Genomic DNA, 27312 nt, shown 5'->3' with positions numbered 1-27312 from the left:
GCAATTATATATGCGTATACTAAGGTGATGGGGGACAAGTGCTTATTTCAAATACCACTGGGAGGAGATAATTGCAGACACTCCTGAAATACAACGTTACACTCTGTATAGACACTCTGTACAGACATCTGTTCAAAGCAGCGATGACAAAAATGCTTCCAGTGCCACCGACGGTCACTGTCCGAGGCCACAGGCGGACCGCGGGCTGGTTTATAACGAAGGAGATGGCACTGTTGCATTCTTGATGTAGCGAACGACTCGCCCGATTGGTGATCCAACGCGTCTGGAGGAGGGTGTCCACCTGCGCCGTGCCCGCTATAGGCCGCCGGGGGTCGGAGACGGTGTGACCCCCATTAGTGTCAGAGCGCGGCACCAGTCGGCAGCCCGCCCCGCTCATCGGATTACCGCAGCATGGAGCGACGGATCCTGTTTCTATTGATCTGCATAGGAAAAGGGCTGAGCTGGATGGTTAGAGAGGTGAAATTTAAAGCCTGTGTCTCTAGCGCAGAGGTGCTTTGAAGGACGGTGGGAGGCCTGTGCGTGGTGCGGGGATGGGGATGCAGCAACTCAGGGGAAGTAAACACTACAGTGGAGACAGCCAGGGCTTGAATCATCATAGACACCTGCATGATAGGGTTTCTTCATATGCAGCATAACTCACGCTTGAGCCCTGCGTCTTTTACTTGGAAGAACAGCTGCATCAGTCTTCATGGTCTTATATGGATGTTGTGTCAATTTCCTCACACTGAAGGTCACAATGGGGGGTTTAAATTTCTACTTTATCTCTCTGTGATGTCTGAAGCGTCCAACTTGGCGCTGCTAGCAGCTGTTGTGGATACGCATTTGTATTTTACTCAAATCACTCATTTGTGGCTAAATGTCCTACTCTTTCCCCAAAGTTCTCACACTGGAGCACTTGAACTGATTAGACTGCATGTCATTATTTGTGTTGGTGAAACTAGTTGTAGGTTTGTAACACAAACTCCAATCCGTCTATTTCTTAAATATACTGCTCAAACATCCACGAATGCAATAATGGGCGCAACAATCTCGTATCACTGAGTGTAGTAGCTACTTTTAAGTGCCAAGCAGACACATGCAACAATGTTTTTGATAGTCTGTTCAGTTTTATCCTTTACCATATCCCACCACAAGAGGGCAGCTGTGATCTTCTATCAGACCACCAGGCTCTTTCCAGACTTGTTGACATGGTATTGTGTGAAAAGATGCTTTTTGCCACCAGACCAAACATTTATACCTGTAACCTACACTTGTCCTCAGACCCAAAGATATCATGTGTAACCCCTATTTGTCCTTGCTGTCATCTCACGTGACTCATCGTCCTCACAACCCTGTGATTGTTGTTTTAGCCTAACTACCTCTTCGTGATTCGTGACCTTAATGTGATTGTCCTTGACAATGTATCCTCCTCTGAATTTGTCTGGAGCACATGAGGCCAACTGTTATTCACCGAGCTTCAGATGAGTCGTTGAAATAATGTGAACAGACATCAGTGGCGCTTAGAGTAGACACACACAAGATTAGATGAGGAATGTGGGGCTGCTATTGGGAGTCGTGAGCCTCCACTGGTTCAACAGCTTCAGCATTTCTCATGGCCATTGTAGTCTTTGGCAATCTATAGGTTTCCATTCCATTTATTTTCTTGTTTGCTCCACTTTTGCTTGCTGGCCTTCTGCATCTATCAGCGAAATGAATAGATTTACAAGACCGGGCTTTTGAGAAAATAGCAATTATTCTGTGTCACCGTAAGATGCATTGCTATGGAGACATGAGTCTATAGGCCTGCCAAGCGATTTGTTAGTTTTTTCAGTTTCAATGTAGTGATGGATTACGTTTACGTTCACAGTAAGTCTTATTGGCATCTATGCATATTTTCAATTTGCCAAAGCATACCCTTGTGTCCGTCTTGACAAAATACCTTAAGTCAAAGTCGCCTCACAATACAAGCAAGTTTAACAGGGGCAACTTGTGCCCATGCCCCCCCCCCCAAAAAAAATGTACAAGGGTGAAAAATGCGTTGTTTATTTTGCATAAGGGTTCATTAAACTTCCATCAACCTCCACTCCCATTAAGGCTCCGGTGCTCATCTATTTGTGACTCATGTAGCAAACAGCCTCGGGGCGTGTTATTGAGGTATGATAGCATGGTTCCTTGAGCAGTGGTTTCCTCAGTGAGTCCATTATTCATATGAGAGCGTGGCTGACTGCATTGTACCACAGATTCCTGTTGGCGCCCTTCTCGCCTTGCGCTCTCTCCGGGTCGCAGCCTGACGCACTCGGGGAGGACGGTCCTCCGCTGTCACACCGCCGAGGGAGAGAGAGAGAGAGAGAGAGAGAGAGAGAGAGAGAGAGAGAGAGAGAGAGAGAGAGAGGGAGAGGAAGAGAGGGGGAGAGAGGGAGAGAGAGCAAACTTTGCATGCCTCTGGCTGAGACGCTTCCTGGGTTTCACCTTGGCAGTCGCGGCATCGATTGAACATACCTTCGCCTTGATTCCCAGCAACCGTTTGTAAAGGAGAGCCGCGAGGAATCCCCTTCAGGAGACAGAGGGGCTGCTTCCTCTGAAGCTGTTAATGCCGGATAAAGTTTGCTGGCAGAAAGGCAGAGGAGAGAGGATAAAGACTCGACTGCGTACCCTTCGGTAAAGTTATTGTGAAGTCCCTCTTCGCTGCTAGCAGAGATGGGCACCTTGCGCGACCTCCAGTACGCACTCCAGGAGAAGATTGAGGAGCTGCGGCAGCGAGACGCGCTCATCGACGAGCTGGAACTGGAGCTCGACCAGAAGGACGAGCTTATACAGAGACTACAGAATGAGCTGGACAAATACCGCTCCGTTATCAAACCGGCAACCCAGCAGGTCCACAAACAGACTGAGCTGCATGAGCAGCAGAGGACGAAGAGGCAGGCTATTTCAGCCGAACCCACCGCCTTCGACATCCAGGATCTTAGCCATGTCACTCTGCCTTTCTACCCCAAAAGCCCACAGTAGGTGTAAAACTAACAATCGCACAATACACGTCTTTTATTGTAACAGCTTGTAATGGCTCCTGCGTTCCAATATGACTTAATTCACCTTTCTGATTCTTGTGCGTAATGTTTTGTGTGTGCGAGTGGCGCAGCAGGTTCGGCACCTGTAGCACATATGGATGTGGCTGTGATCTCTACGAGCTTATTACATAATAGGCCTGTGTGACACACACACACACACACACACACACACACACACACACACACACACACACACACACACACACACACACACACAGATAGAGAGAGCAAGACTGCACACAGGGGCCTCCCCCTGAGAATGTGATATCATGTCTTCAGTGTGAAAACGAGAGGAAAATAGTATTAGTAATAGTAATATAGTAACAGTATATCATATTGTACAGTACAAGTATTACTAGGCCTAATCTAATTTCTGAATTAAGTGAACATGTCCCCCAGTGACAGGGGATCACAGTCAGAGTTGGTGTTAGAGACACTAGTGGTGGCAGCTGTGTAATGTACCAATGGCTGTTTTATCCAAACTGTGATAAGAGGGAGTCTTAGCAGGCTCTCCATGTTATGTTTACATTATGGTTTGTCTACAGTTGGTCTCTCTCTCTCTCTCTCTCTCTCTCTCTCTCTGTCGTTGGGTCTTTTCTACTCAAACAAACACCTCTCTCTTGGCAAACTTGGTTTGCAATATGAGGTCACACTCTCAAATTGACACAGGCACTAAAATAGCTCTCCAGTGTTTTGAACTTCAAGGTTTTGTTGTTATGAATCAATACACTCACCCTCCTGGTGGTCAAAAAAAATATCCACTTTTGGCTTTACTCTGCAAGCACACATACATACTGAAGCTCTAATGCATTTTCATCACTAAATCAAGCTTTGTTGGAGTTGAAAAGTCAAGTCACTTGGCTTAATAGAAGTAGTACAGGAGTATGCAAAATTGAATTAGCTGGTATAATATTTACTTTTAATTCCATTACAACCTTTAATTAAATGCTTCTGGTGTTCTGCTTGTGTTGTAAGACTACGTGACAAATCAGGAGGGAGAAACCCTGCAGACTGCAGACAGACCAGATGTGTCAGATATGAATGGTATTATTCTATTGACAAGCGAACAAACAAAGCTCCAAGGGTTTCATCAAAGAAGATTCAACATTGAAGGAGGTTATTTATTTGAACAGGAAAAAGCCATTAGTCTTTGTTATACCTGTCAGCGCTGTGTTGCAACAGCACAAAGAGCAGACTCCTTTGTTTTTTTTTGTTGTTTTTTTTTGACTGAGTTAAATAAACGTGTGACTCTGGCCAGCTTGATGATCTAGTCTGGCTAGGAACATCAGATGAGGACAACATGTAGTCATCTGGATAGAATGACCATTGTCATTATGATAATCATCCTCATCCCAAGCCTTTTATATGCCTATTTCCATTAAGAGATTTTCCAAAGAGGCTTTTAGTGGGACCTTGAAAGGAAGCTTCTCATTATCAGGATCCTGCAAAAACCCAGTATCTCCAAAATGTCAATTCTTCCAGAACTGGATTTTCCTATTATTACATTTTGACAATTTTACAATACATTATGGATAGCTTGGTGTGATATCTTGGTCATGAAACCGTTTCTATTATGGGAGACAATGTCATCTATCACAAAGGGGAATTGGAGATTTGACATGACATTAGATGTTCATAAATATGTAATTTAGTGGATGATGGAGGATTCACATAATTTGTATGGTTTCCTCACAGGACAAAACAGAAAGGACATTTAATAATGGCATTGAAAATTTAGGAATTCTACTTCTTAGCAATATGTTCTTTGAAGTCTATTAGTTCAAAGACTCAGCTCTATCAAATAGACTCCACTTCCTGCTTATAGTCTCCCCCACACCTCATCCCTTTAATTTTGTTTCTCTCTCTCTGTCTGACAGAGAAAATGATATTTTGTTGAGCAACATCTGTACTATAATAACCTTACACATTAAAAATGATGATGGAAAAAAGGATTGAAAAGCAGGTACTGAAAGTTGAAAGCAAAGCCCTTTCAAAAGACTTGGGTAAGAGCATTTGGGCACTACTTTCTTTTATTGATTAGACAAGCGTAGATCAGAATATGTATTCAATTCGAAATCGATATCTTTGCTTGAGCAGCTCATTAAAGTTCTTTTTTTCTCTAGATAGAATTCATTTTTTATGTGAATGTTTCAAACTTAGTTTTTGCTCTTGCTCAAGTGAGACTAGAGGGCCTTTTTTGTAGAAATTACACAAGGGTCCTCAGGGTATTAAACCTATTCTATTAAATTTTGTTTTGGTCACTGAAGTGTAGAGATAGTGGCTTTTGGATTTGTCTAAGCGTTTATATTTTTCTGTCATTCTCACCCACTTTATCTGTTTTACAAGGCCCATGAAATGTTCCTGACACATTCTCTCTCTCTCTATCGCACTCTCTGCTTCGCTCTCCCTCTCTTTTCTCGTAGCCTCTCCCACTTTTCTACCACCCCTCTTCTTTTTTCCTTCTAAAAGAGCATATTTTCTCCTTTTAAGGAAGGCTGGACTTGCTCGGGCCCAAACTTCACTAGTGGATCAAGGCAAATATATCTTCTCTCACAACGGAGAGGAAGGCTGATGTTTTTATAAGGGTCTGGTTGGCGGCAGTGGACAAGACGCTGCAGAACATTGCCATCAGAGAGGCTCCGCTCAGGGGGTCCCGACCAGAGCTGGAAAGGCCAGAGATCCTCACCCCTTTCCTGGGCGTAAATCTGACAGAAGCGGGGGTTAAGGAGGCAAATTTTCAGAGGAACAGAGGTCGACCTTTGGGAAATAAGGGAGTTGCATTGTGTTCCTGTTCGTTTAGTTAACTGTACTCTTGAGTTGGGATAATAATATTGCATAACATTGAGTCTGTTTTGAAGTATTCAATTTCAGTAGGATAGAAATATGAAATTATTACAGTTGAAAAAAGCACCACTTCACCATACCTTCATGAAGGTCTTCTCCTTGAAACCCAGTCAGGGCCATCAAGATAAAAATCCACATCATCTTTATTTGTTAGAAAATTGCAGTTGGCAAAAGAGGTTTCTATCTCCTGCATGTACAGTGTGGTCACTGATGAAAGAGGAGAAAAGCAATGCACAGCTTTACAGAGATTGAAGGGTGGGGATTTAAAAATACATTTCAAACTATTCTGTTGTCTATTCCCAGCAGCAGTGTACACAGACTCTCAGGGACAGGGGCAAAAATCTGTAAAAGGGCACTTCTGGGTCATCCTGATGGCTCAGTTGGATAAGGCGAACAACTGCAGCGTCCGGGGTTCAAATCCATTCACTTCCTGGGACCCCCCCCCCCCCCCCCCCCCAATCTTTCTCATCTCTCTTCACTGTGAACTGTCCAATAAAGCATAAATGAGCTAAAAATAATCTTTAAAAGGGCACTTCCCACAAATGCTGGGGGGGTCTGTTGCTCCCCCGGGAAGAAATCTGCTGTGAAAAACTCATTTCTGGTGAGTTTTGTACAGTGGCATGAACATGTCCTTTCAAGGGAGAAAATACAATATACTAGCATTTCTGACCGCTCTCTGAGATAACAAACCTAAAACAAATAAAAAATGTATAAAATGTATAAAATGAAATGCATTATGAACAGCTCTGAAAAATCAAATAGCACCCTACCAAAGTGGTTCCTTTGTTTAGTGAGACAGTTTCCATTTCCATTTTCATTAACTAAGAAAAATATGTTTTCATACAAGATAAGCAAGCACTCAATCATTATTAATAGTTCATACAAAATAGCTAGAGTTGGTGTTCAGTAATTTGAATTTTCACTTTCATCCACAAGTTGCACTCCTCTATCAATAAGAGGCAATGCACAACACTTTTTTTTTCCCCCAAATGAAACTGCACTCACTTTATTGATAGTTTGGCATGCTATTTTAAAAAAACATGGCCAATATTCAGACCAAAAGTAAATCACAGAGTTGATAGTGGGAAAATTAGATGACTGAAATAGTCAGTGAAAATTGTATTTACATCCCAGCCTTAATAGTTGCTTCTCAGTGCAGTTTGGCATTTCTCACAATTTTTGGCAGTTTTATCATCTGAAGGAGCTGGACCTTTTTTTTCCTGCACACGTTGGATAAGAGAAGGAGGCTCATGTCTTATTATTTTATGGAGAGGATGCAAACAGTCATGTGGCCTTAAATAATTAATGTACGCTTTTGAAGAGAGGTAAGGCATGTGCTGCTGTCTATGCCAACATTACTTCATACGCACATTGTGCAAATGAGTTAGCTATGCAGATTTAAGCACAGACATACAGTATACTGCTCAGTATAGTCTGAAAAAAACTGTATTGCAGGTATTTGCTAATGTAGATTGCAATTCTTTGACTGGGCACTGCTGGTTGTATTATGGCAGAAGTGTTGTGTTTGAAGTTTTGTTTGTGTGGTTTGTGAGGAGATCCTTGCTGCATTGTGTGTGTGTATGTGTGTGTGAGTGTGTGTGTGTGTGTGTGTGTGTGTGTGTGTGTGTGTGTGTGTGTGTGTGCGTGTATTGGAAGTGTGGGGGGCACAGAGCTGAATAGTCTGCACAGAGGAAATACTGTTGTATAAATGTCCTTCAGTCTGGTTCTATGCTCCTTTTAGCTTACAGCTCCTCAGGTGATCGGTGCCACAATGCCCCTTTAGAAATACTATCTCAGTGTTTCAGTCTGAAAAGGACACCTAGGACACCCCCCCCCCCCCCACCCCTTCCTCCAACCCCCCACCTCCTGCCAGTGATCCCTAGTGTGGATAAAAAGTGCTTCCCCTTTCTTTTTCATGAATTGGGGTATAAAAGCTTCCCCTTCGAGGAGGAGGGGGACTCCTTGTTGGATTAACCCTGATACATATTATTAGCCTCATTCATCCAGTCGGCTCTCCAGCCAAAACCAGCCATGTTGCACTCAACTGAGCAACCCGGGCTCTGCTGATGACACGCTTCTCCGAATGAATGACTTTTCCAAGCAGAATGATCTTCATTCACTACACAGCATCTAGCCTTCCTCAGTCTGCTCTTGTGTCTCTTGCCACTCTGCTGTATCTGAGGGGACAGGACTGCCTTGAATGTCTCTCCCTTTATGGATTCTGGCCTGTGTGCTCCTGTCATAAACAGACGGCCTGTCCATCACCTTAGAAGCATGTACTAAATGGCAATTGCTTTCACACTTGTCCTCACCTCTTTTTATGGCATATCAACTCCCAGCTCTGCCGCTACAAAGTCCTCCATCCAACGAGAACTTATTGATTCAAATCATGATTTGGCATTATGTCCCCGTTCATACTGTTGTCTGATTCCCTTTGGATTACTTTTTATTCTGTCTTGAAACCGCCATGAAAACGGGGAGTAGCTCTGTACAGAAGGCTTTGAATGGCTGTGTGTTCTTTCACCTCAAGCCATATCTTGATAATTTCACATCAGCTTTACAATTAATTACATTTCCCCTTCATTGCATTTTCATTACAGCAAATACGCACCTGTGGAATGTCCTTATGACTGCAGTCTGAAGGCTAATTTGTCTTTCTGAAGTGTACCACTGAATGGAAACAATCCATTTCCATTAGGCATGGATTTTGCTGTTTATTGACTTGTTCCGGCATTTGAAGGAAAGGTTTCACCTTGATGTCTCTGTAATGGGGATATCTTTTGTGAAAGGCTACTGTTCAATTTGAGTGACACTTTAATTGAGAAAGAAATACGCAACATGCTGGACTGTCGAACTGGTGAACAATCTTCACTGGATTTAAGAGGATGTTTTGATCTCAGCCGTGGGTTTTGTATAAGGCTTATACACAATTGCACGCCACTTTTAGACTCTTGTACTATTTTCATTCCTCTTGTACTCTCTCCTTAACTGAAGTCCCCGTTTCATTTATCATGCTCTCTGATAAAGAAGTACTAATGGCGCTTGACTTTGTGTTTGTGTGCGTCATTTTTCTGTAACAATCTCATCTTCTTCTACCTGTTCTCCAGGTCCAAGGACCTGATCAAGGAGGCCATCTTAGACAACGACTTCATGAAGAACCTGGAGCTGTCCCAGATCCAGGAGATTGTGGACTGCATGTATCCTGTGGAGTATGGCAAGGACAGCTGTATCATCAAGGAGGGCGATGTGGGCTCACTGGTCTATGTCATGGAAGGTAAAACCTCACTTGTACATTAGTTTATCTTTCCTCTGACAACACAGTTCCCCTGAAAGATCAGTCTAATTCATTCATTTAGTTTAATAAAACATCTTAAAACACAAGAGGTATGTAATTATTGTTTTGTTTGAGTATATATATATATATATATCAGTGTAACTGATACCTGTGAACATAACTGGGTGATATTAGGACAGCATCAAGAGCACCGTCATGACGTTGATGGCAAAGGAATGAAAAAGAATTATTGATGGGTTTCTGCAGGGTGATAGACTCAAATTCTCTGTTGTTCTTTATGATTCACTGATGTCCCGCTGATTTATTCTGTATGACGTCGTCATGCGTCCTCTATGTTCCATTCTTTTTAGTAGTGTTATTTCAACGTCTGGTTTTTATTTTCATTTTTTGTGAAATGAGCGTTGGCGATACAGAGTGTGCGTGTATTGATGACAGGAATCTGAGCCAGCTTCTCCACGCCCGCTCTGATTTGTGAAAGTGTCGTTCTGCTAAATGCTTTGCGACAAGTGACACTGAAAGTAATGTCCTGCTCAAATAAAACTTTCAGAGAGCGCTTGTCTCCCGGCAATAGATTTGACCTCAAGGATTCTTGAATGGGGGACATAAAATAGGGAAATTACTTCAGTTAACACCTTGCATAATAAAACGTCTCATTACTGGGGCGGGGGGGTGGCTGACTGGAGGATAGAGAGGTGAACTTGGAAATTTGTAGATCACCTCAGAAGAGTAAGTGAATCATTATTTGCTCTCCTCTCCCTTAACGGCTACAGGTGATTTGCCCTCAGCACTGGCACAAAACTCCTGTGGATTTGCTCAATGGCTACCAGTAGGAGACTGGTTATAATGGGCAGCTGGAGAGGAAAGAGCAGCTCACCTCCTTTGTGTGCAGGAGATGAAGGGTGTTACGGAAAAGAGCATGCAAGATCAGTGTAAGTCTAGTGGGTTAATAAAGATAAAAAAGAAAATCTTTCATGGTGGAAATACTTTAAACCTAAATGCCACTGGTACTATTAAAGAAAAAGAGAGAGAGAGAAAAAAAAGAAAAACAGAAGTAGTGAGCCTGCATCTTGAGGGATGGGAGTGGCATTTAAAGGTTAATATTTTGGTAGGTAGAATGCTGATATTGATTGTTTCTGCTGTTGTTTCATATAGGCCACTGATTTTGATTATTGGGTTGTCAAGGCATTTCCTGGATGCCCTGCTGGATCAAACATTGTTAGAGTAGATCTGCGGGAAAGTATGATTGAAATAACGAGACAGCAATTTTCTTAGAGCCGAAGAGTTTTAGTCTATTCTACCGTAAATCTATAATTCTGTATACACATATCCTGTACTTGGCTCGCCACAAGCCCAGACAGGTAGGATCTGTCATAGTGGAGAGTCCTGCAGCCAATCAGTGTCTCTGTTTGGATGCCAGGAGCGGTGTGATGGCAGCTTTTTCCCGTCAGCTGGTCTTTTCTTGAGCCAGCGGTTCTGAAATGCAAAACCCTTTTGTGGCAGGAATAAGAACTGTGACTTTAAAGTTAATTGTATTTGGGAAGATGACTCAATCATTTTAATTAGTACACCAGCAGCGGTAATGGTCTTTTAATTTGTTTGTCTTTTGTGATTAAAATGAAATACTGTTAAGTCTTTCCCTCAAAGGGAAATAGATAAAGTATAGTGTTTACTTTTTTCAAAGCATTTCAGATGTTCTTAAATTGTGTGCGAACCAACAAATCAAGTCAAGTTATTTATAAAGCCTCTTTTCACAAACAGGTTCATCACAAAGCGCTTTGTAGAGAACAAAAAGCACAACTTCAGTAAAGTAAAGAGTCGGGACAGCTGGAGAGTAATGTGTTGCTGTAGTCAATTCTGGAAGAAACAAAAGCATAAAACTGTTTTTCTAGATCAATAACGGAAAGGAAAATGCCCTTTATCCAAATTCTGGAGATAAAGGGAACATGTTTTTTTTTTTCGGATATTGTCTTGATGTGACTCAAAGCAGACATCTCATTCAAATATAAAATTTTTGACAGAGTTCTTTGGGGTAAGTGCATAGCCACTAAACTTAAGAGAGATCCAACAAGTAACTTTTTTGCTGCTTAGGGCCTAAAATGAGCAATTCAACTTTGTTTGCACTGAGGAGAAGAAATGTCATCATCATATTTTTATATATCTAGGATACAGGATTCAAGTTATTTTTTTTAAATGTGTTATATCGCCAGTTTTCATTGCTATGTAAAATTGTGTATCAACTCTATAAGAGTGAAAGGAAACACCATATTTACAGGTAATGTTACTGAGGGGCAGCATGTAAAGTAAGGACCTAGAGACGCCAAAATAGACATTCTACCATCTAGAATGACAAATTGGGATCTATTAGTCCTGTATGAGTGAGCACAGTCAAAGCAACACGATTTTTCTAAATGGTCCAGCAGAGTGCCACAATCAGCTGTATCAAAAGCCTCACTTAAATCAAGAGGAGTAAGAGCTGGTCAGTGGCTAATAGCAGGTCATTTGTTATTTTGATTGGAGCGATCTCAGTGTTGTGCTACAGTCTGAAGCCAAACTGGAGATGTCATAGATATCGTTTGAACTGGGAGTGAGAAAGTGGCTGAACTCCAAGATTACAAGTTGTTCTTGTGTTTTTAAAAGGAACGGAAGATTTAGTCTGTTATTCTTTTGTTATCTTTAGGGTTCGGCCTCTTTAATAGAGGCTTGATAACTGCTACTTTGTTTGAATTAGGAGTAGTGCCAGAGGAAAGAGAGATGGGATGAAAGGACTAAAGGGGAAAAATAGTATTTTGTTATGTGTAGTATTTTATCTGTAATGGGTAAGGCTGTCATTGGGCTAGTCTATAGTGTTTCAGTGTTTATGTGGAATCTGAGGAGCTTTTTTTTTTTTAAAAAAAGTCTAATTTTTGAGAGGGCCAATGATGTTTAGGGTGGTCTGAAGTGTAGAGTGGAGATCATCTCTTAAACTGTTGACTGATTTACTCTGAACAGAATTCCTTAGGCAGTGGAGAGAGCCATCTAATAATTTTTAATCGGTGTCAGAATTAATTGGCCGACTGACAGCAGTTTTCACAACAGAGCTGACAAAACACGTTGCATCAAGAAAATGGTCAGATAACTCAGGGTGTTTGGTAGAGACGGCCAAGTTTTTAATATCAGCACTCTTTGAGAGGACTAAATTTAGGGTGTGATGTCACTGGGATCAGGAATGTGTCGTGTGAAACCTACAGTTTCATCAATATGTATATTAAAATCCAGGAGGTGATGCCTCATTTCATGCCATTTATTAGATTTTAGCCAGGTTTCAGTTAGGGAATTTAATTTATGAGCAGTGATCAGTTCATTAAGGAAACAGGCGTTTTTTAAAAGGGCAATTTTCAGATAGTTCCACACATAGGAGCTTGTTGAAAGCTAGGGGCTAAGCGCCAGATGTCTGATGTCTATAAATCTGAGGCCATGTGTTGATCACCAGCCAGCCACCCTGCAGTTTAGGGAAGCTGTAAATTTCAATCTCTCCCTCTGACTGATTCTACCAGAGGTGGCAACAGTGCCATTCTTAGTGATCTTAGATTGACTTAGTCTGACATAATTAATCCTTATATGAATAAACATGCCAACATATGGAGTGTCTTGGTATCTTAGTAGTCTAAGGTGGAGACTATAACCACAATATTCTGGGTTAGAATCTGGCTCAGGACCTTTATCGCATGCCGTCGCTCGCTCTCTCTCTCTCTCTCTCTCTCTCTCTCTCTCTCTCTCTCTCTCTCTCTCTCTCTCTCTCTCTTCTCTCTCTCCTGTTTCTCTTCACTGTCAAAATAAAGGCAAAAATGCAAAAAAAAATCATAAAAACTCTCCCAAAACAAATCATTCTAATGTATTTGTCACATTTCATTTGTCACCTTTTGAGTGACACCTCAGAGTTAATACATGCATTATATGTACTGTATGTGTCCATGTGCTTTACTAGAAGTGTCATACTGACATGATGAATAGGTTCCTCTTGAGCGCAACACCACATTGTGAAAGAAAAAAAAAGATACAAACTTGCAAGAGAAAGAATTGTTCAGGTGCTTTGTGATTTGCCTTCTGACAGTGACAGAGTAGGGAACTCTTTGAATAACTATGAAAAATAGGAGTTGAATGCAGCAGTTTTCATATGCCACTAATGTAAAACGGTGGGAAAATGATTTTGCTTTCTCAGATCCATTGGGTTTTGCTTAACATAATTATGAACAGAATCATCTCTCCCTCTGGCTGCCAATCGCTCTGTTCTGCTCTCCTCTCTATTCACCTCCCATTGTTTTCTCTCTAGCTTGTCCTAGCATGTCCCTTGCCTGTAGTTTTCATCTGAACTGTTGAACAGTTGAAAGTGTTAGCCCAAGGGTTGACAAGCTTTTGCCAGGGCCTATGGAAGCCCATCACAGTCTGTGACCTTTTTATCCACACTGGCTGGATGTCTTACTGTGCTATGCCATGCCATGTTTTATTACATTTTATTATCATATTTGCTATGTTGTTATGAAGATTTGGGGAACATCGAAACACAGGAAAGCAGCTGACATAATTTCCCTAACAAATGAAGTGTTCGCTCTTCATACGCCATAATGTCATTTCATATTTGACTAGGCAGGCTGCATTTGCCTTGTGACAGGTAGTATCTCTTTGGACACAGTGAAAGTAACATGCAGCCACACAGAAACATATTTTATGTTTTGTGTAACAACTACACAAAATGACATTATGGCCTCAACAGTGAACACTTCATTTGTTAGAGAAATTATGTCAACTGCTTTCCTGTGTTTTGATGTTCCTCAAATCTGTCATAACAAATATGATAATAAACTGTAATAAAACACAGGAAATTTCATAGACGTCTCTTTCCCCAGAAACGTCCTCCAGCTCCTCCTGTAGGATCCCCAGGCGCTCCCAGGCATGCCGGGAGATGTAGTCCCTCCAGCGTGTGCTGGGTCTGCCCAATCCGTGCTCGCTACACCTCCAACTGTTGATGCTATCAATTATAATATTGAAGTGCAATTTTAACTATAAAGCGTTTTGGAATGTGAGAGCATTATGCATTTCTTATTTTCAGTTAATGAACAATTTGCATTGATATTTCAAAGAATATCAAGAGTGTCCCTGTCCAAACCACCTCAGAACAGTTTGCTCTTTGCACGATGCACCTGATAACTGCAGATGAAACGATACAGGAGCTGCAGAAAAAGAATCCGCTCTGGCACTGGTTTGTTGTCATGATGAGCCTGTCTGCTTGGACCCTGCTGCCATAATGAGTTTGTTATATTTTGGTCTCATCCACTGGGCTACAGCTGACATTAGTCCTCTTTAAAACACTGATTGCAATGGAGACAAAAACCCATGTTTCCATGGAGATGAGGTGAGTTTTTGATTGGCTGTGTCATGCTAATGATGATAATAACTAGTATAATCACATCCAATTATTATCAAGTATTTCCTCAACAATACAACTCCCATTATTTCCCTCATATTCAACAATCAACTTAATGTGACACAAACTGTGTATGGTAACAGATATAGCAGTCTCATATGTCCTCCTATGTGCTAATGAATGATGGAGAGAAAAATGTTGCTCTGATTTTTTGCTCTGCTTTTACCTGTCCTCTGGAGACAGGACATGTTGCAGACAGTCGGAGACAGTGTGGTGACGGTGTTACCAGTAAGCTTGTTAAAGGTGCAATAGAACCTAATCCTTAGCCTTTGGAAATGGAGATTTAGTGGCATGTTCGGATGACTTAAATACATTGAAATACTGGGCCTAGGCTTGCAAAATAATAACACATGCACAGCACATGCATATTATGATCTGTTTAGTCTAATTTGCAGTAAAAGTGGTGTTCATTGCACCGATTAGCTAGCTAATTCCAACAATTACTCACAATGAATGGTAATGAATGGTAATATAGCTTTGCATCACTGTGTATGTTGCTTGTCATGTGGGCTCATATTTTACATTTAACTAAACAAGCTTCTGTATGTGTCAGTTTGAGAAAGCTGCCAACTGTCGTGTCGTATTAAAAAGCGTTTCCCGTTGCCAACATTGCATTTCTGTTCATTCTATTAGATTTCAGTTTCCATGTAATTCTTCCTCTGCCTTCTGTTTCACCCTGTGTGGGAGGCAAGTGGGTTCAAAGACAGGAGGTTTAGCCAGGAGGATGCATGCATACAGTAGGTGATAGTGTTTCTGACTTTTGTGTAAAGGAGAGTGAGCGAGTGAGGTCTGCCCTCACTCCATATTTTATTAGTTATACTAAGTGTACAGCAAGGGTAGACAGGAAAGTGAGCAGAGTGAGGAGAGAGAGGTGATATTGCAGCATGAGTCAGTTCCAAACCCAAGTGCTCATGATACACTGACAGTTTCTTTGACACGCTTCCTCATGCAACGCAACCATTGATGCACTGTAGACTGTTTTATTCAGGCCGAGGTATTCAGGGGATTTGAGAATATACCCAGAATTTGACATTTTCTTGACACAAATTGGATAGAGTCCCAATTATTTTATTTGACCTGCTGTTAGGTAAGAAACATAAAATATTCTGACACATTTCTCCAAGAAGACTTGAATTTAAGAAAAGCAGTGGTTAAGTGTCATGCTTAAACATTTGAATATGACAGAAACAAACATTGTATTATTCTGAGGCTCATGCTGAACCACTCAGTCAGTTTTGTCCTTTGTTGCCTCTTTCACATAGAGCAATATCTCTGAATAACATGTTTACACACTGTGGCTAGACTGTTAAATATGTGGGGAGTATTTGATGGTTCTGACTACGATAGTCACTGCTGTCGCCGCTGACTGTGCACACTCAGGCATGGGTATCTGTGTAAGCATCAAACACTATTCTTGTGTGTATCTGTAATTGAATATAAAAGCCATTAGAAAATGAGAAGCAAAGGTGTAGCCTATGTTTGTTTACCTTTAATTTCATGGCGTATTTTATCATGCGATAATCCCCTTCAGCTTCTACCGGCATCTTATCACCTCTCTGTCACCTTGTACTGTACCTTGCAGGCTGAGTTATTAAACCTTACACTGAAATAGACTGGGTTGAAATCCCGAGCTCTGCAGCATTTACTATCTTGTTTGCCTTTAGAATAAGCAGGGAATAAGGTTCTTCTTCCTAATAAGAAATATCTCAGCGCTTCACCCAACTACCAACCAAATAACCAACCAACTAACTAACCCACCAAAAAATTAACTGACCAAATGACAAACAAACAATCCACCAGCCAACCAAATGATGAGCTGACCAAGTGACCACCAAAAATCAGTGAGAGACAATATGAATGAATGCCTCTCTCTGAGATTCTGACAGCTGTTACGGTTTGAAGGACTCATCTTCTCCCAGTGGGATTGGTTGGTCTTCAGAGAGATGCTCACTGCTCACTGGCCAATGAGGCAGGGTGAAGGAGATGGGCTCCTCTGTCATCTTGAGCTAAGCTGAGAGATGTAATCAATACGCCCACCTGAGTGTGACGCAGTGTCATAAGAGTTAAGAGACAGAATATAAGAAGCAAATTAGAAGGACTCTATCTACTAGTACTACTGCTACTAATACTACAACTACTGCTGCTATACTACTACAACAACAACTACTACTACTACTGCTACTGCTACTACTTCAACTACTACTACTACTACTACTACTACTACTACTACTACTACTACTACTACTATTGCTATAACTACTAGCCAACTACTATTACTACTAGCACTATTACTACTATTGCCATTACTACTATAACTACTACTATTACTACTACTAGTAATAAAGACATTACATTATGCATTATGCTTCAATGTACAGATTTCTCTGTAATCATGAGAATTTTACACATCTTCCTCAACAGCATGCTTTCAATTTAAGAAAGCACGTCTTCTCAAGCTGTTAGAGCAGATATCCTTCCACTAAACCAGCAAGTGATGGATCGTTATGGTTATTATTATGATATATTTGCATATTAATAAGATGATATGGAAATAGCAAATATATGCATTACACAAACATCAGTGCACAAACCCGTTGCACTTCATTGTTGCCTGGCAACTTAACTAATGCAGATCTCAAATTGTTGCTGCTGCTGTCAAAGTAGCATCCTGGGAAGAAGGCTCGGCAAAGTAAAATGCTGAGGCTCACACATTTTAGTTTGATAGGCCCATGAGAATACCACATATAGCCAACCATTGACACAACAACTGCTGCATATTTTGACAGCACTGAACAGCAACCAAATGTAGGTTAATAATGAGCCTTAACCCACTGTGGAGCTGAGAATCACCCCCCTCTGCTGAGAAGGCATCTCAGGCAACTCAATTTCAACTACTTGGCACTAAAATTGAATGGAAGAACCACTGTGTGTGTGTGTGTGTGTTTGTGTGTCTCTGTGTGTGTGTATGTATGTGTGTTCAGTAACATGCAAGCTGGCATGCAACACCATTACTACCATGGGATTGAGTCACATAGAGTTGGCCTCTCCAGGGCCACGGGCTCTCCATGATATCCCTAATGAGGCTCTCAGTGGAGGTGTAATAAGGAGTCCTCTGGGGGCAAGGTGAGGGGTCTGTAATTGGAATGACATTTAAACACTCTCAATGCCTTTCTCTCACACACATACACTTCAGAAGGAGCTGTCAGGATCATGTGGTAGCCCTGTATCTGTCCACTTACCTGTGGTAGACACCAAACACCCCCCCCCCCCTTTCCTTCCTTCCTCCACATAATGAAATAGAAGCTGTGTTGACAAACTCACTCCTTGTTGTCAAATGAAAGTGTTCAGTGTGTAATGCCATTTTTCTAGGCTGTGTGGCTGTCTCAGAATGTCACAGAGAGAGATATGTTAATTTACTTGCACCTTCCTGAAGGTATGTGTGTTTGTGTGTGTGTGTGTGTGTGTTTGCTTGTGGTGTGCATTTTCTTCGCTTGACTGACGGGATTGTTGATACAATCTTCAGGTATGAAAAATAGATTGTTGTGAAAGAGACCACAGGAAATATCTCTATTTCATGCCGTTTTGTAACTTGATTTCTAATTTATAGCTGAGAATGTGACAGTGAATTTACCGTATGCAAAGCGTAGAGGATCTGCGCTCGGAAATGGCTTCTCATTCATGCGATGCTGTGAAAAGAGAAGAAAGCATATGGGAGAGCAAGTAAAAGCAGGGAGTTTTCTATAACCCACACTCAATTCAGGAAGATTATTGATTTTGTAGAAGAGGGGTAAACATCCACATGCATCTGCTAACATACAGTAGCCTAATGGTCTAATACTTCTGGCAAGAAGTCTATAACTTCAGCTAATACACCATTTATGTGCAAATACTGTGTATGCGTGATGTGCAGACTAATAATCTCACCTACACTGAGCAGGGCGCCGTCCGCCCTCAACACAAAGTGAAAGTGCTCTCACTCTGGCTTCTGTCTCTTCTCATTTCCCTTCTCTGTCTCTAACTCTTTCCCCTTCTCTCTCTCACAGACACACACACACACACACTCACACACACATTTGTTGCAGGTTATCAAATCCAATATACTCTAATTAACAAGGGACCAGAGGCCTGCACCTTTCCCTCCATCACTCCCTCTCCCATTTTACCAACATTGACTCCAATCTGTCCTTTGATACTCTTCACCCATCTGTCCAGCTCAGCTTTTCTGTATACTTTCCCCCTCTTTATTCTCTCCCTTTCTTTGCTATTAACTCCCTTTCTCCCTCTTTTCTCTTCCTCCCTGACTGGTATGAGATGGCCTATGGTTTTTCCGCAACCCCAGAGTAAGAATTGAGCCTGTTTCCAGTCTAAAGGGGCAGATGCATATGCCTTAGAGAGAGAATTAATGAGTAATTTGTGAATGATCCCTGAGCCTTTATCATCATTGTGACTAAACCTGCTTTTGAGAATTCCTCATCTGGAAAGAAGGTGAAAGCAGTGTGTGTGTGTGTGTGTGTGTGTGTGAGTGTGTGTGTGTGTATGAAATAAAGGGAGGGGAGGAGGAAGGAAGAAAGGCAAAGACCCAGAAGTGTCACATTAGCCTGTATATTATGCAAATATTTGAAAATCCATTCTTTGCATTAACTTGAGGTATAAGCTGTACTGTACTCTGTGTGCGTGCGTGTGTGTGTGTGTGTGTGTGTGTGTGTGTGTGTGTGTGTGTGTGTGTGGGGGGTTATTGGCTATAGAGTTGGAGTAATGCTGAGAGTCTGCTGTGACTGGATAAGCTCTCTGTTTGCCGAGGTTCAGAGTGGGGATACAAGATAGGGCACAAGTAATCTGCTCCGCTACAGTGACTGACAAATCCCTCCCTTCACCCCTAGTCACACACACACACACACACACACACACAGACACACACACACACACATATATAAATACACATACACATGTACAATGTCTGCACAAACATGGAAAATGATAGTAGTTCAAATCCCACACACATGCATACATCCTAACATGCATGGCACCCACAGTCACACACACACACACACACACACACACACACACGCACACACACTTTATCTTTTTACGCTTTGAAGTTGTGGCTGTAAAACATTACTTTTATCTGAGAACAGTGAGAATGTCCAGCCTTGAAGGCTGACCTGTGTTTTTGGCTTTTATTACTAACCTACATACTTACACAGAAACCTAGAAACCACATCTGAATAGCAGACCTGAATACAGTGAAAATGGCATGGCCCCATTAGTAAAGCATTTCACTGGAGTCAAGGCTTGCTTTGAGATACGTTTCTTTTAAATTTCTCTTCTCTCACCACAGCCTTGTATCTTCTGACTTAAAATCCATCTCTTTGATCTCCTGTTGGACTTTGATGGCAACTGTCAGATACTCTCCTTCATGTCTGCATATGAATCCTCTCTCTTTCTGTAATGTGTAAATCCACATGCAAATCCATACAGGAGTACATTGTGTGTGTATGTGTGTGCATGTAGGTGTGTGTGCATGACCCCTGCAATGCTGTGACAAGACTGACAGTGGATTCAAGTCTCTCCCTGTAAATGAAGCCCGCTGATGTGTGAGTGGCGATACAGCAGGCTACTGAAATGAGAGCGGGCTACGGAAATGAGAGCGGCTTATTGTAGTACTTTAGATGCCACATTAATCTGTGCTCTAACGCTGAAGCTCTCTAATTACATCTGGTCTGAATAAATGAAAAAAAAAAAGAAAAAGGAAAAAAAAAGAAAAGCTATTCGCACATGGCATCAATGCTAACTGCTAATTACAACGCTGTGATTTGGTCTGTGAATACAAAATGAACATTTTTGCTGCCCCCTACTCAGGCTATCAATCAGCTTGTCAACACAGGAGCCATAATCGGAGTTTGATGACTAGGAGAGAAGCGACGATGGAACAGGCCCATTATAGTGCTTTAATGAAAACGGAGATGGGGCAGGGGGTCCAGACAGGGGAATTTAACTGTCGTGCCTCACCTCACATATCCCAATCCTCTCACTGAGAGAGAGAGTAACCCACAGCGTGACGCTGAAAGGGTTTAAAAGAAGACATACGGTGCTGTGTTCTTGCCTGAATCCCTGTCTCTAAGGTAGAGTGATGCAAAAAGGATGAAACCGGCCGCCCCCCCTTCGTGTCCCCTTCACAGCACACCAGTGTCTTAGGACTCATCCACCACTTGTTGAGAACTGCAGCGTAATTCTCTACATTGCCGCTGGCAGGCGAGGACTGTGCGCCGGGTCGAACTCATTCAAAAAGATGTGAAGTGCTCTCATCTCAAATGACATGATGTTTCGGGAAGGCATCAGCGCTCATTTCGGGGTAGACTCAGGTGCCCGTACATCTTCCTCCTCTTTTACCTCTGCTCTCCCTCTCCTTCTCTTATTACCACTGTCCGTCTCTTCATTTCTGCCTCCTTCTGCTCCTCATTGCTCTTCTCTCGCCTTCTTCCCTCTTTCTCATTTCCCTCTCGCTGTTTCTCGCTCCCTGTCTTGTTCTATCTCCTCTCTCTCTCTCTCTCTCTCTCTCTCTCTCTCTCTGTTCATGCTCCTGGCTTTAGCTTATTTCCATATTTTCTTATACTCTAAGGTTGTTTTTTCCTTAATTGGGGGCAAAGTAATGCATGACTTGTGCTTAAACACTGTGGCAAAACAAACAATCTTCATTATTGAACATGGTCACAGTTCTGTGGTCAGGAGGAATTACCATTTTTTTATTTGATTAATTCAATAAGGTCCATCCATGATTGCAACTATTTAGCCTCAAACCTATAATCATAGAAGATTTGACTCAAAATTGACATCATCAGCTCAGGTACATTCATCTTGAAATGCATTTACAAAATTTTCATTCTCTGATGTCACCTCAATGTATTGATGTGTTTTTCTCATTAATAACTGGGTAACTTGGGTTTTTTAAAATGTCACATTGTGTTGTTTGAAGAACAAAGTTAGGGGAAAACATGAGTAACCGCTCAGAGTTGATCTATTCTCTTTATGGCTGCCATTTCAGAGCTATTTTGATTTTTAGAATGAATTTTAGTTTATGTGATCTTTAGAACCACAGCGTCTTTTAAAAGAAAACAGATGGTAAATTTTAAACCCCTCTGAATCTTCTGAACCCATTTCAGTCCCTCTTGAGTAGATCCCACGCTCGACCAGAAGAGTTGTTCAGCCTCCGCTTTCTTTCTCCCATGGCTTTTCCTCCAGAAAACCAATCAAGCTCTCACATGCAAATGGGCTGGTCTTAGGCCGTCTGCCTCCCTCCTTCATCCTAATCACAACTGTTTGAGGAAAATGTAATAGCCGATCTGAAGTCAGAATCAAGTAGGCCGTTTGAACGTTCTACCACCCGTAACCTTCAGTGGTAATGACCTTGCTTTTGGCCGGTGGGAATGGGATGAGACAGATGTTACCTTTGATCCAATATCAGTGTTACTCCATGTCCCTAATGGACAAGGAAAGCATTGGGTATTGGGTAATCTGACCCCTGGGCAGTGGCGGAAGAACGAGGCTTAGCGAGATGGGATGGTGGTTGTATGTTATCCTCTATGGGATTTGTACTCCCCCACATCCTGTTTCTTTCCATGCATAAAAACAGACATTTGAGGAAGAATCAAACTGTAGCCTGCGTCTGACCCCTGAAACTTAGCTTTATTTATAGACATAGCCTAATAGCCTCAATGGAAGACACCACACTCAGGAAATGAACTGATGTTGTTTTCCTAAATTTAGTTTTGGGGGTAATAGAAAACTTATGTCACATTTTGCTTCAAGCAACACAATAAGTGGCCTCATTACAAACCCTCCCTTATTCTTCTGCTTCTTTAATCTTGTTGAATTTCAAGTGTCACATTTTTGTCTAAGAGACAGATGACTGAACAGAAAAGGGCTGATAATCTGGTCAGATATCCTTGTAGATCTCAAACTACTTGGCTTATATAAATTACTCCTGTTAGAGGGTTAGATGGAGCACATTCACACAGCTTTTAATCTGTTAAGTCTAAAAAGTGATAAATTCCTGCACACTGTCTTCTCACTTGTAGTCACTTTATTAAAGGCATACTGAGCAGGATTTTCCCTTGAAATAGCATAAATTCATCCAAAAAGGAATGGAAAAAAATGGATTTTCTAATTTCTGAATGTTCGGGACTTTTCTGGGTGTCAACCTTTTGGCAGCTGGTGTGTCCGTCTGCAACCAAAACCATTTGAAAGTTGTAAACACAACTTTCATAGCTGACCCCTCCTCCCTGCGGTTACCAGAACTTTAAAAGTTGTAAACATAACTTTCAAAGTTGACCACTCCTCCCTGTGGTTACCAGAACGGTAAACTTTGAAAGTTGTGTTTACAAGCCACAAGCAGCAAAATCCTACTCAGTATGCCTTTAAAGATACACAAAGTGTTTCGGTCGTTAGACTTACAGGAGACTTGAATACCATAGGTCAAAGATCACTGGCTAAGATCAATCAGAAATCACGTCAATTACCCAGCAATCAATATCACAGCTTGGAGCAAACAATATCACCGATGGGGACATTATAATCTATCATTAAGCAACGTCACATATTGGAAATCACTATCAGTCACACATTTAAGTTAAGTAAAGTCTTCGCCCCAGCGTGAGATAAAGTCGAGCCAAAAAGACAGCATCTTGATTTGGAATGCAGCCAGAACCACATCTGATCTTGAACCAGAGGGACGTCTGCTCCGAGGTTTGCCCCGATGTCCTGCTATGTAGAACACCGTACTGTGTGCATTCAAATGATCAACCACATTAACAGAGCTACACTGCCCAGGGGAACAGCACATGCTGCGATAAATGCAGCAACAATGGAAAGCCTAATGGCAGTCAGTGTTATAAATACAGGGTTTTATGGTATTTTGCATTTTCATTTCTCCCTCATATCGAATCTTTTATTGCCCCTCTGACAACAGGGACTGCAGTTATTGGTAAATGGCTTAGTGAAATGTAAATGTACCTTTGCATGTCTATCAGATCAACTGGCCAGCAAGAGGGAATGTGTTTGCCTTTGGTCTTTTCATTTGAATAATGTTTGAATAGCACTTGCATGTGAAAGGTTGTTTTTACATGTGAAGTTGGAACTATTTGCATTCATGTTTTACGTGTCACTTGACTATTGTGTCAAGTGTAATAAAGCAGGTTATGCGACCCACCAAAATGGGAAATGACAGTTGGGCTATGTATCACAGTTGGGCTATGTATCTGCGTGTGTGTGTGTGTGTGTGTGTGTGTGTGTGTGTGTGTGTGTGTGTGTGTGTGCATGCAGTGCATTTGTGTTTATGAACCTCTGGATGACAGCCTCTGAAAAAATACCATTTGTGGAATTCCAATAATTGGATTAGCTAATAATAAAGCAATCCTTGCAGTTCCCACACAGCCTGAAACCAGTAAGCTGTCCAAAGCAAGCATTATACTCTTGGACTTGAAAAATGAATTGGACAGCTCCCCACAGGAAATTAGTTATTAGCTCTGTGCATTACCAAGCCTGTAGTATTAGCTACCTGATGTATGGCAGTCTTTGTCCTTACATGAACCCAGCCACACGACACTGCTGCTGTTAAATCACAGACTGGCCTTTATTGCACTTTAGAGGACTTCTGTGTCTTGTGTTCCTTTTGAATAGGGCATCAATTCATCTGCATAATGTGAAATTTGCTGAACCACTTGATGCAGGGATGCAGGTGGAGGTGTTCAGCTGTATCTTTACATCACTGCAAGGACTCACACTTTAACTTTCCATTTCTTCTCTCTCTTTGTTGCCCTCCACAAACAACTGGGTACCTTTGAATATTCTTCACAAATAAGTTTTATATTCTTCAATTAATTTATCCTTTATTTAATCAGGTACTCTCATTGAGATTGAGATCTGGTCTTTTCAAAAGACACATGAAAATACACAAAACAATTCAGTCACACATTCTATTTGTCAATCAGTCAGCAACATACATTGTTCTAAACTCATTGAGAGGGACAAAAAAAATCTAATTTCAAAGTGCTTTGCAGTGTGTTTTATGATGCATGCAGATTACCAGACCTGGCCTTGCCAAGTTCAGATTTTATGTGTGAAGTTTTTAAAACTAACCAGCTCTGTCAGCTGGTACCATAATTACTGGCTTTGAGAGAAGGTAGAGATATGAAATATAAAGGTAGCTTCAAAAATATAGATAATGGAATAAATATAATACAGTGCATTTCCTTTCTCATTGTTAGTGAAGACCAGCCATCTCTCTAATATAAATAACAATGGGGAGTGTGAAATCCATCTCCTGTAGTAAAATGCAAGAGACTGTGTCAAAGTAGAAGGGACTGCATGAAAATACAAAATGTCTCCATAATCAAATGGAGATATCTCTGTGGATTTTATACAATGTTATTTTTTTCCATTAACCAAAGAGAAGCATGCTTTGATTCTGTACAAACCAAATCCAGATTTTAACCTCAGTTTTTGAATAAGATGTTCCAGTGTTAACCAAAGTTAAATCAAATTATTTAGCATTATGTATTACTTCCTCATTAGATATTAGTTACTGTACAAGCAGAGCCATAAATGGAAAGTGAAATTGAGATTTTATGTGGTTTTAACTAACTAAGAAACTGCTTATGGGTAAAGTTACACAGCAACTCATGTCAAAGAATTAATGTAGCTCTTTTTGGCTGAACATTTCGTTTTGTTTTTTTTAGTTTCCAGCTGTTCTTCCATTTGTTTGGAGATAGAGGAGAGTGTTACAGGAAGGCTGTTACACAAAAAAATTGTTGAACAGGGGCAGTGAAAACATTAGGGAGGTAGACACTGAGATGGTGACAGATACAAGAGCTACAATAAAATATTTCTGTTCATACACTTCAGTTTCATGCTGAATTTTAATGGGAGATATATTGTTTACAGTGGCACCAACATGATGAACTACAGTTCCAACAAAGTGGAAAGTGCTACAAAATGGAAAAAGTGACAAAGATATTGGTCCTGAGGCATGGTGGGGTATTTGTCTATCAACCTAGTAGAATCTTTTTTATTTTTTCGCTCTCTCTATCAAGATAAAGTGTCTTAAAGTTTCCTCCAAGTATGACTCACCTTCTGCTCTTATCATTTTTCCGTATTTTCATCGAGCACCTAGAGCTCACTTTAGCTGTTGTTATTTTTCCTTGAGTTGTTATTTTTCCCTGAGTTTTCTCTCTTTCTGAATCGGAGTTACAGTCCCGCTGGAGTGCTGAGTTTCCAGGGAAGCATAGAGGAGGCTTGTCTGAACACAGTGGCAGCAGTCACCCCCTGTCACAGCGGCAAAGAGTTTCTCTTACTCTGTAAAGGGAGAATAAATTTAATGTTCTTGCTCAAGAGAATTTTTTTAGCATTTGGTTTTGTTAGCAAAGACACGATTCTCTGGGAATATATTAGATTAATCAGATCACATATGGTGAAAAGGTGACTGTGAAATTTAAGCACTCACATATGTTATTCCCTAAATATTGCTCTTCCTATGCCAGAAATGGGAGTTTGTCTCTCCCTGTCTGTGTGATGTCATACCAGTGCAGAGCTGCTTTGGACATGAATTGGAAAAAATGGAAACCATGACTGTGAAAATGGCCAGGGTAATCTTATACATGATCTACATCTAAGTCAATTTCCAATTCATTGTCTCTGCCTGGGTTGTAGCTGTTAAAGTAAGCTGATTGTCATGTGTAGTGTATTGATTTTACAGTCCTAATCTGTAGGAATAACGTGGCTTTGTGAATTAAGAGATGTTCCCCTTTGAGGATTTAAGTAGGAGCTTATAATGTTGATAGCAATGCCATTTAACAGGAGGACTTTGTAGGAGGCCAGTAGCCCTTGGAAGCACCACATTACAAAATAATCTTATTTTTTCTAGTCCAGTGAGTCAAGACTACTCTGGCAAGGTGCCCCCAAAATGAAGCAAACACCCTCAGGCACCTATCATCCACTCCATTTCATCACAGAAACTTTGTTTGCTGCACATATTGAATATAGCCGAGGAGAACTCTGCTAGGGAAATAAATGTGCAACTGTAATAACATCATGCTTAATGGCAAACTTGTGTTTCTGTGCATGTGTGTTTCAGACGGGAAGGTGGAGGTGACGAAGGAGAGCCTGAAGCTGTGCACCATGGGGCCGGGAAAGGTGTTTGGAGAGCTGGCTATTCTCTACAACTGCACCAGGACTGCCACTGTCAAGAGTGAGTCTCCGCAGACACATGACTAGCCTTCTGTGTACTCACACGAGTCTGTGTATAATTGTATTTTTGAGGTGTCAGACCTGGGATTCTAGATAGGAACACCTGTTCACACGCACCATGCTACTACACTCACACACACTCACATACACACACGCACACAACCAGTGGAATCTGTTGACTAGGTGTGTAGGACGAGGGGCCTATCTGCCTGTGAGTTATCAGTCCCCGGTCGACTCAGAGAGAGGAATCACCCCGTCACCGTATGAATGGGAGCTTGGAAAACGCTGATAGCATTGTTCCTCGGTTGAGATGAAGCGCTGCCCATCGCCGGTGTGCGTTTTCTCACCACTCTGGTTAAGTGCCTCACTAGACCTGTAGCGAGCTGAATGGCAAGGTTGACCGCCTC

At 41.5% G+C, this 27312-nt stretch overlaps 1 protein-coding gene across 1 annotated transcript; it reads left to right on the top strand.

The window, feature by feature from the left end:
• The first annotated feature begins 2500 nt into the window (after nucleotides 1-2500).
• Nucleotides 2501-26932, top strand: LOC139661615 (cGMP-dependent protein kinase 1-like). Its single transcript, XM_071540122.1, has 3 exons — nucleotides 2501-3002; nucleotides 9017-9183; nucleotides 26793-26932. Exons 1-3 carry the CDS (start codon nucleotides 2698-2700, stop codon nucleotides 26930-26932), a joined length of 612 nt encoding a protein of 203 aa, XP_071396223.1. The 5' UTR covers nucleotides 2501-2697.
• Nucleotides 26933-27312: the final 380 nt, after the last annotated feature.

This window comes from Centroberyx affinis, unplaced genomic scaffold (genome assembly GCF_046629955.1).
Source record: "Centroberyx affinis isolate AG114_WGS23_722 - 3 ecotype Tasmania unplaced genomic scaffold, CSIRO-AGI_Caff_v1 ptg003562l_1, whole genome shotgun sequence".
Taxonomy (NCBI): Eukaryota; Metazoa; Chordata; class Actinopteri; order Beryciformes; family Berycidae; genus Centroberyx; species Centroberyx affinis.
Note: the sequence above shows the minus strand (reverse complement) of the source record. Positions and strands in the feature narration are given on the sequence as shown.